This window comes from Trachurus japonicus, chromosome 18, assembly GCF_045865225.1.
Source record: "Trachurus japonicus isolate A0001 chromosome 18, Traja_1.0".
Taxonomy (NCBI): domain Eukaryota; kingdom Metazoa; phylum Chordata; class Actinopteri; order Carangiformes; family Carangidae; genus Trachurus; species Trachurus japonicus.
Window position 1 is genome coordinate 1037239 of NC_140924.1, and position 10755 is coordinate 1047993.

A 10755-nucleotide genomic window follows, 5' to 3' on the forward strand; every position below is an offset into this window, starting at 1 on the left:
CACTAATTCGTTAAAGCTTTTGAGTGATGTATCAAAACAGTCCAATTTTAAAAAGACATTTGAAATCTTGAAATGGTTTGCTTATGACCCACAATTTACACCTAGTCAACACGACCATAGATTCAAGGATTGGACCCCCTTAGGACTTACAACATACTATTCACTAATAAGTAAAGGTACGATTAGAAGTTTCCAAGATCTCAAGGACAAATTTGGCCTACAGAACCAGGACCTCTTCAGGTATTTACAAATAAGAGACTATGTTGGGAAAAAAATTATAAAAAATTATGAACCTGAAAATGATACTCTACAGGTATTTGTAAAAGCTTATAAAGACGAACCTTATAAGAAGATAATTTCAAAATTATACACAAGTTTTCAATCATCTAACAAAGAAAATACAGCTAATGTAAAATCAAGATGGGAAACTGAAGGCAACATCATAATTTCTCTGGAGAACTGGAAGGAAATTTTTAAACAACAATGGAAAACAACAAATTCTCCACTCTGGAGAGAATATACATGGAAAAATGTCATCCGCTATTTTTGCACTCCATATCAAAAGAGATCATATTCCAATCAGACAGAATGTTGGAGATGTTGCGGAAGCAAAGAGGCGAATCACTATCATATATTCTGGTGTTGCCCTGTTGTGACCCCATTTTGGTTGCAAGTACATCAAATTCTTGAGACTGTGTTTTCAACAAAAATAACTTTTTGCTTTAATTTGTTATATTTGGTAGATCTAGAGGAACTGGTATGGAGGAACAAAGATAAATACTTGTTGAGAATATTACTGGTGGCTTGTAAGAAATCAATAACGAAGAAATGGCTGAAGAGGGAGGCAGCTAGTGTAGATGAATGGATTGATATTGTGTACAGCATCTATGTAATGGAAAGAATTACTTTTAATTTAAGAACACAAAAAGAGGTATTTATTGATAATTGGCAAACATGGATTACATATGTCTCTACCATAAGACCGGACTTCAGGTAATTTCAGACTGGATTATCAGAATATTTTTTATGTATTTACTTTTTTTTTTTTTTTCTCTCGATTTCTCGACTGGAGGTGTTTACCAGTCCCCTTATGTACGCTTTTACTTTCCCCTTGATACTTTTGTACAGATTTGTAGGTCTCATGTTGACTGTTTGACTGTTTGTTTGTTTACATGTAAAATCAAAACTAATAAAAAGTAAATGACAAAAAAAAAAAACATTGTATAATTTCAACAGTTATCTAAAATGTCTGAGAACCTGGAACCTGGAACCCGTCTCAATGAAGTACATTGAATCACTCATTTTATTTCATTTCATTCAGTTATCTAGAAGATATAAGTGCAAGTCCATTTAGATAATATGTTACAAAATACCTTTAATCACAAAATATAAAAAAATATAATGTTTTTACCTTTAGAATATAAGAAAAGGTTGTAAACATAGTCTTAGGGTAGGTTCATGCTATGTAAGTCAATGGGACTCCATTGCGTTGAATGCACCAGGAATTTTCCATATTTGCATACTGTTGCCATATGGCAACACATGTATTTTAGCATATTACAAAAATACTATTACATCAAAACTGAATTAAATGTTAAAAAAATAAAGTTTACTTTCCCCAGATAGTGATTTCAATTTTTTATTTGATGAAAACTTTCCAAAATTCTAAATAAAAGACAGTCTTCGGGAGCCCCGCACAGTGATGTTCACATGGCAGATGTCCATGAGCAAAAGGGACTGGCAAACAGGATATCTTGGTAATTTGACCTCATAAATTGTATGTCCTTCAAAGTAAAAGCCCCCTTTTCACACCTAACTGTAAAAACAAAAAAAAATATCATAGCTTTTTAGAAAAATGAAGATAAAGTAATTGTTGCCATATGGCAACACTATGCAATAGAGGGTTAATGGTCCATTCTAGATAAATCTATGGTTTTGTCTCTATGGTTATTTTGTTATTATTAGTGGTGGTGGAAATGCTGGGCGAGCCGACCAGCGTTTCTTTACTTTCGGTTTCGTGGCGAGTCATGAGAATAACGCCGCCGTATGAATCTCCGTTTATGGTGGGAACTACGACGGTATGTGATCGTCTTCCAACCTCTGACTTTAATTCTTGATGAATGAAAACATGAGTCTGTCTTGCACCGGTCAAAGAATTTCACGGTGCGGAGGCTCATAAATGTAGTGTGGAAACACTTCACTTTAACAAAACTCCTCGTTGTCCCTTTAATCAGTAGGGCATGACAAAAAGGCCTATTTAGCAAGTAGGAGTCGACTGAGATTTGTAGCAGATTTTGTTTGAAGACAGAGAGAGAGGTGAAGACAGAAAGTAAAGTGTCTACTTTAGGTTTCCCGGACGCTGCCCGGCGGGTCGAGGGAATAACGCGGCCGGATCGCTAGTTGGCATCGTTTATGGTCGGAACTACGACGATATCTGATCGTCTTCCAACCTCCGACTTGAAAACATTCTTGGCAAATGTTTTCGCTTTCGTCCGTCTTGCGCCGGTCCAAGAATTTCACCGTGCGCGCTGAGGCTCATGGGAAATGTAGTGAAAACAATTTGCTTTCTGAAACTCCTCGTTGTACCTTTAATAGATACTTTAACTATTTTGTGTATACAATTAGAAATGTAATTATAGTATAATTGAATTTTACACATTTATAGTGTCGTAAAAGAATGAATTAATGCATAATAATCGTGTTAATCGTAATTTTTTAAACTTGTATCATCAGAACAGACACGTCGGCGTATACTGAGCTAATAAGATTTAATATAATGTGAATATAATTTGAATATTTAACATAAGAAGCATTAGAAACTGACTCTAGTTTAGGGAGGGGGGGGTTGACAGCCTTAGTGTTTTGTGTTTGAACTGACGGTTGTGTCATCACTGATGATGTCAGACATTTTGTCGACCTTCTGAAGGACAAGAGACTTTGTGTGTGTATGTGTGTGTGTGTGTGTGTGTGATGTTGTGTCACACTCAGAGCCTCAGGAGATCTGGCTGACCTCACTGTGATGTCACCAAGGGGGTGGGAGCTGAGGCATTGTGGGTAATGACAGAGGTTTTAAACTGTAACTGGCTGCTGAAGCTCAGAGAACAGAAACGTCCGAGCAGCTCCTGAACGCAACACGGCTGCTAACTGTGCTAATGCTAACGCTGCACAGCTGTGAACATCTGTAACGCTGCGCTGCCTGTCTAATGAAGCATCTGTGTGTGTGTGTGTGTGTGTGTGTGTGTGTGTGTGTGTGTGTGTGTGTCAGAGTGTGTGCAGATGTTGCAGCTCAGTTCGTCACTCGAGTCTTTGTGGGTTAAATTTAGCATTTTACATTTCACAGTGATTTAAGTCAACAGGGCTGATTGATGCTGCAGCCTGCTGTGTGTGTGTGTGTGTGTGTGTGTGTGTGTGTGTGTGTGTGTGTGTGTGTGTGTGTCAGAGTGTGCGTGTGTGTGTATTATAACTCCTAATCCAGTCTTGGTGTGACTGAGCCTCTTAAAGCCTCGACGACCTCCGACAACTGACAGAGGACACTGACCAACTCTGTCTGTGTGTGTGTGTGTGTGTCTGTGTGTGTGTGTGTGTGTGTCAATGTCACATAAAGACCATGAAGACAGAGTTGTGTTTCTTTCTGTATCTCAATCAATCAATCAATCAATCAATCAATCAATCAATCAATCAATCAATCAATCAAGTCTCTGTGTCACTGGTTGTGTCTGGTTTGTTTACCTTCGATGATGTGTTTCCGTGACAACCCTCGCTCTGTCTCGGCCCTGTAAACACAAACACACACTCAATGAACATGAATGTGTCACACACACACACACACGCACACACACACACACACACACACACGTGTCACTGTGTCTGTGTGAATAAAAGACTCACTGTCCTCCCCAGTAGATCTTAGTGGTCACCACATAACTGGACCTCCTGGGACAGACAGACAGACAGGTAGAGAGACAGACAGGTAGAGACAGACAGGTAGAGAGAGAGACAGGTAGAGACAGACAGACAGTTATTTCAGTGTGTTTGTCTCCATCAGTCACAGTGAGTTTGGTTGTGATGGAGGAGAAAAAGCTGAGTCATATGAGTTTATTATTAAACCTGAGACAGAGAAACAGAGAGGCATCATGTCCACACCCCCTCTATACCATCCACCATGTCCACCCCCCCCCCCCCCCTCTCTCTCTATACCAGGGGTTTTCAAAGTGACAGCTGTGTCACAGCTGTGTGCCCCCCCCCCCCCCCCCCCCCCCAAAAAAAAAAAAGAAAGAGAAGAGAATGAAACATAGCCTATTTATTATCAGTTACTATGACCAAAACAATATTTGATTCATTAAACATAAATTGGTCTTTCCTGTAGGATTTGTTCGATTTACAAGCTTGTTTCTCAGCATATTAAAGCAGAAGTAAGTGATATATTTGTGTTAATGACTGACTTTAATTCTTGATGAATCAAAACATGAGTCTGTCTTGCGCCGGTCAAAGAATTTCACGGTGCGGAGGCTCATAAATGTAGTGAAAACACTTCACTTTAACAAAACTCCTGGTTGTCCCTTTAATATAAGTCTTAAATAGTTGTATCTTCCGACAGCAATCACTTCTATAGAGTGTTTGGACTGAAACACGGGTCTGTCAGTCACTCTGCTCTGCTCTGAGCCCAGGAGAAAACATTTATCGTATCCTACAGTTTTTATCCAATGAGGAGAGAGAACGGCATGCAGGGCTGTGTGTGCAGCCAAGGAACGCCGTGAATGTGGCGACGTAGGGACGAGGACTGTTATGGTGCGTTCAAGGCAACCCGTATTTTTCCGACCGTGAAGTGGTACCAGTTCGATCTGGTACGAGTTCACGGGTCAGAAGTTACGAGTGGCCGTTATAGTGACTTTCACAGGTAAAACAGGTCAGAGAAACACGAGTGGGTTACCTGGAACGCTACAAAGTCGTAAGTTGTGACTTGAAGCTGTAATTTACGATTTCAAAAGCCTGCCTGGAACGCAGCATTAGCCAAAACCACCGGATCGCTTACTTCTGCTTTAACACAAATATATCACTTACTTCTGCTTTAATTATCATGACAACATAAAGCACTGACGAATAAACAATAAATAAACAAATATTGCGACGCGTCGGGAGTGTTGCTCTCTGACACATCAGTCGAGCATAATCGCAGTATGTGTGTTACAAGACCGTGTTTTATCATATCTCAGTGTAATAATAGGCTAATTGCAAACTATAGGCTAGGCTACTGCAAAAACATTAATCATTTAGCCCTATATGCAAGTGACATGTAACTCATCTTTTGTTTGAATGTTTTCAGTTTTTCTTTTTTTTCTTTTTCTCATGTCGCGCCCCCCCTCAAACTCTCTGGTGCCCCCAAGGGAGGCGCGCCTCACACTTTGAAAACCCCTGTTCTATACCATCCACCATGTTCCCCATTCACCCTGTCCACCCCCCCCCCTCCCCTCTCTCTATACCATCCACCATGTCCCCCATTCACCCTGTCCAACCCCCCCCCCCCCCATCCCATTCACCCCCCAGAGACAGGAAACAGGAAACAGCTGATTCACCTCCAGCCTTTTTTCTTCAAGATGTTTCCTAAAGTCGTCTCAGCCCTGAGACACAGAGACAGAGAGAGAGAGACAGGTGAGACAGACAGACAGGCAGAGAGACAGACGGGTAGAGAGATAAGTGACAGAGACAGGTGAGACAGACAGACAGGTAGAGAGATAAGTGACAGAGACAGGTAGATCAGTGGTTCTCAAATCTTTTTTTTACATCAAGGACCTCTAAATTGACATAAATTAGACCACTTCAAAATTCTTCAAAATGTTGGCCAAAATTTTGAAGCAAACACCAGAAATACACAAATATTTGTTCTCAGTCTGAAGAGCGTTACTTTTTTAGTCCATGTACATCCAAATTAGGGCCAATGGTGTGATTATTTGGATTGTAGAGAAATTTATGGTAAAAAGTGGTCTTTCATTTCTAATGAATAAATAAAGTCTGAAATTCTAGAAAAAGTGGTAAGATTTCTAAAAAAAAAAAAAAAAAGGAAAGAAAGAAAGAAAAAGTAAAACATCTCCCCCCAAAAAAGTGGTCAAATTTCTCAAAAGTGGTAAAAATTTCTTAAAAAGTGGTAAAAAAAATTCTCAAAAGTGGTAAACATTTCTCAAAAGTGACAAAATTTCTCAAAAAGTGGTAAATTTCCTCAAAAAGTGGTAACATTTCTCAAAAGTGGTAAAAATTTCTCAAAAACTGGTCAAATTTCTCAAAAACTGGCAAAATTTTCTCAAAAAGTGGTAAAATTTCTCAAAAACTGGCAAAAATTCTCAAAAAGTGATTACATTCCTCAAAAGTGGCAAAATTTCTCAAAAAGTGGTAAAAACTTCACAAAAGTGGTCAAATTTCTCAAAAATTGGCAAAATTTCTCAAAAAGTGGCAAAATATCTCAAAAAGTGGTAAAAATGTCTCAAAAAGTGGTAAAAATTTCACAAAAATTTATCAAATTTCTCAAAAAGTGGTAAAAAAAAATTCTCAAAAGTGGTCAAATTTCTCAAAGTGGTCAAATTTCTCAAAAGTGGTCAAATTTCTCAAAAAGTGGTAAAAATTTCTCAAAAGTGGCAAAATTTCTCAAAAATTGGTCAGATTTCTCAAAAAGTGGTAAAAAAAATTCTCAAAAGTGGTCAAATTTCTCAAAGTGGTCAAATTTCTCAAAAGTGGTCAAATTTCTCAAAAAGTGGTAAAAATGTCTCAAAAGTGGTAGCCTGCCAAACCAGACTACATCATTAACATGTCTAGTGTGTCAACGAGCGGTAGACCTCGGCTCAATCCAGGGGGCGGGATGAAGGCTGACGACCAGCCTTGTGGTCAAAAAAGTGGTCAAATTTCTCAAAGTGGCAACATTTCTCAAAAGTGGTCAAATGTTTTCAAAGAGTGTTTAAAATTTCTATAAAAAGTGGTAAAATTTCAGGGAGAAGTTGTGGACCCCCTTAAAGCCCCCTTAGACGGCACTTTGAGAACCACTGAAACAGAGGGACAGGTGAGACAGGTAGGTAGAGAGAGAGACAGACAGGTGAGACAGACAGGTGAGTACTGTACCTCCCTGATGCGTAAACCTCTGCTGTGTCGAACAAGTTCACTCCACTGTCGTACGCAACCGTCATCACACTCTCTGCCATCTACACACGCACACACACACACACAGTGACCCACATTAGTGTGTGCAGGAACCTCCAGTAAAGGGTTATGTAACACGTTGTCCATGCATCTAACACACACACACACACACACACACACACACTCTACCTCATCAGAGATCTGGGAGCCAAACGTCACCCATGTTCCTGTGAAAAGAGACAGAACATCACTGACTCTGTGTGTGTCTGTGTGTGTTTCAGTGTGTATTTGTGTGTGTGTGTGTGTGTGTGTTGTCTCACCCAGTCCTAAGCAGGACACTCTCAGTCCAGATTTACCAAGATTCCTGCAAAAGCAATCAGAGCAGATCAATTAGTTAATCATTGATAATTATTATTTTCATTATCGATGAATCTGTCCATTATGTAAACGATTAATTAATTAGTTGTTTGGTCAATAAAATGTCTAAAAACATCAACCAGTGTTTCTCAAACCACCAGACGACATCGTCCTCAAATGTCTTGTTTTGTCCACAAACCAAAGAGAGACTCAGTTTATTGTCATAAAGGAACAAAGAAACCAGAAATATTCACAATTAAAGGGATAGTTCACCCAAAATTAAAATAGACTAGATAGAAATTGTTCCGAAAAACATTAAATAAGTCTATATTTCAAGCTTGTTTGTAGCGGAAGCTCCCAGTGTCTCAGTTCACTGCTCTTCCTGTGTTAGTGCAAATCACCGGTGGAACAATTTCTCATGTCGGGGCTTCAATACAAGAGGGACATTACAGACGAGCAGCATGGAGGAATTTGGATGTTTTTTGGTGTGTCTTTTTGTTACGAAGAAAAGTGAGCTCCGTTCTCAACCGTCATATGGACATGCACTGCTGCACGGAGCCCCGAAATTTGAATTTTGGGTGAACTATCCCTTTAAACTCCCTCAGGAAACTGCACTCATTGACCCACAGATCTAACTGGGCAACACTCTGTCTTCCATAATTAACTAACATGAATTTTACGTGAGGAGCCCCATGATCAGGCGTGATGTTACTCTCTCCACACCCCATGCCTATACACTCTCAGAACTTTCAGCAGTATCAAGAAAACAAAAATAATTCTGGAAAAAACAGATGATCTGTATTCAAACATAAAGTTAGACATTACAACATCAGGTTTTCATCACATACATCATGATGCTGCTGCCAGTGGGTGAATATCAAGTGTTTAATGCTGCGTTCACATGGAGTCGAGTGGACGCGAGAACGACGGTAGTAGCTATTCCTTTAATAATCGATTATTGTTCCATTAATCGACCTATGGCTAAGCCACGCCCCCAAACACGATGAGCCAATCACAGTGCTCATAGCTAGCCCATACACTGGGACATTCTCTGCTTCCACCTCCATTGAAATGCATTGCAGTTAGTCAGTTTTCATTGGTTTTTATATGTTTTTTCTTGACATTTTGAGTTTAAAATGGTCAAACGGTGTTCATGGGGTACATGCAACTCTGACACTAGGTAGGGGAGAGGCGGGTCGATTGATACACTTTTCATTTAAACGTCTTTTTCAAAGATGACGTTATGTACACAAACATTTTTATCATGTGATCAACAACTGACGTGTATTCTCTTAGTTACAAGTGTAATTTAACACATATGTTGGATGATCGCGCTGTTTTATAACTTTGAACGTAAGTTGACATTTGTCTCAAACGCCCTACCTATGCAGGTCGTTTGAGACACAGAGGAGGGACGGTTGATGTTTTAAACAGAAACTACTGACATTACTCTTTTTTTTATGCAGCATATCGGACAACATACTAGTGCACTAGTTATTGCCAAAATGTCACATAATTTCTCACAATATAAATAGGTCAAAAAAAATATTTTTGTCCCGTGCGTGATTGTCAAGATCCGCATTTCGATTAAACTCACCTTTCTTCTTTTGTACGAGTTGTTGGACAACTGCATTTTCATTTCATTTAGCCTACTTATTTCCCTGTCCTAAGTCATGTTTATGGAGACACAGTTGAACATATTGTCATTTTACCCTCGGCATTTTCCCCTCACTTTGCTGAATATCTGTTGATTCATGTCATAAACACGAACATTAAAAATATGTGGTGTTTATTAAAAATACATGTTGTTCATTCAAATCGGTTGTTGTTCATTGCAAAACAGTTAGGCTATTAATTTGGTGATTTATATACAGATATTGATCGCGCAGTGTGACCACAATCACTACGCACGGAGGCGTGAGGGACAGTTGAAACAGCTGTATCAATCGTCCCTGCAGCGACTACTGACACTTCAACCTGTTTTGCCTCTAAACTTCAAAACTATGACATTGCATAGTTTAGGACCTGTTTATGTACGACTTCATCTGTTGTTAGGTCATATTATTATTGCATGAAACACACAATACAACTTTTGATCACAAAAAAACTACCGCACGTAACATTTTACTTTCCGTAGTAAAAAACAGGTTAGCGCTAATAACTTTTGAATGGCGTGACGTCATTTCACAAGCTTTCCCAGGATTGGTCGGTGTTGAGTGCTGAACATAGTGACAAAATCTGACGGCTCAAGCTTGTGTGGTTTTCGAGGAAATCGCTTTGTATCAATCGTCCCGTGTATCAATCGACCCGGCTCTCCCCTATCCTGAGAGGCCACGGGGGGGATTTTTGACCTTTTCCCAAACCACATCTCAACCCAGAGAAGTGTCTGCTCTGGATAAAGTTATGCAGTAGACCACAACACCAACTAAACCTGGATAAACTTAACAAGGATGTCTACATCTGTTCTAAGTTAAGTCAACAACGTATTTGAGGCAACATATTGTCAGAGATGTTTAGATGTTAGCCAGCATCACAACTAAGCATAAAGTCTGCTAGCTTAATGCTAACGTATAATGTAAAACTCCATAGACAGGCTAACAGAAATTAGCCCGTCGCTATCGACAGCCATAGCAGTAAAGCTAAGTGAAGTTTTGGTGACTTCCATATTATATTTAACCTTTCTGTGAAATGTCTCTACGGTGACAGCTGTTGCCATAGCAACTGTCACCGAATGTTGACTGTTTGTCCCAGTGAGTGGAGGGGGCGGGGCTTAGCCAGAGGTCAATGGACCTATTGATGGTTTTTGGAGACAGAAAGATTAAATATCATCTGGAAGTCACCAAAACTTCACTTAACTTTACTGCTATGGCTGTTGGTTGCCACGAAACACCGATAGCGAGGGTCTAATTTCTGTTAGCCTGTCTATGGAGTTTTACATTATACGTTAGCATTAAGCTAGCGGACTTTATGCTTAGTTGTGATACTGGCTAACATCTAAACATCTCTGACAATATGTTGCCTCAAATACGTTGTTGACTTAACTTAGAACAGATGTAGACATCCTTGTTAAGTTTATCCAGGTTTAGTTGGTGTTGTGGTCTACTGCATAACTTTATCCAGAGCAGACACTTCTCTCGGTTGAGATGTGGCTTGGGAAAAGGTAAAAAAATCCCCCCCGTGGCCTCTCAGGATACCTAGTGTCAGAGCTGCATGTACCCCATGAACACCGTTTGACCATTTTAAACTTAAAATGTCAAGAAAAAACATATAAAAACC

At 39.5% G+C, this 10755-nt stretch overlaps 1 protein-coding gene across 1 annotated transcript in view; it reads right to left on the bottom strand.

Moving 5' to 3' along the window:
- The window catches only part of LOC146968246 (voltage-gated potassium channel subunit beta-2-like), a 38319-nt gene that overhangs the window by 13236 nt on the left and 14328 nt on the right, over positions 1-10755 (bottom strand). The window contains exons 2-7 of the mRNA XM_085759937.1: positions 7443-7486; positions 7312-7349; positions 7105-7184; positions 5574-5618; positions 3889-3933; positions 3730-3773 (exon numbers count right to left, since the gene is read on the bottom strand). Coding sequence (XP_085616063.1) covers positions 3730-3773; positions 3889-3933; positions 5574-5618; positions 7105-7184; positions 7312-7349; positions 7443-7486 — 296 coding nt within the window. The remainder of the gene's footprint in view (positions 1-3729; positions 3774-3888; positions 3934-5573; positions 5619-7104; positions 7185-7311; positions 7350-7442; positions 7487-10755) is intronic.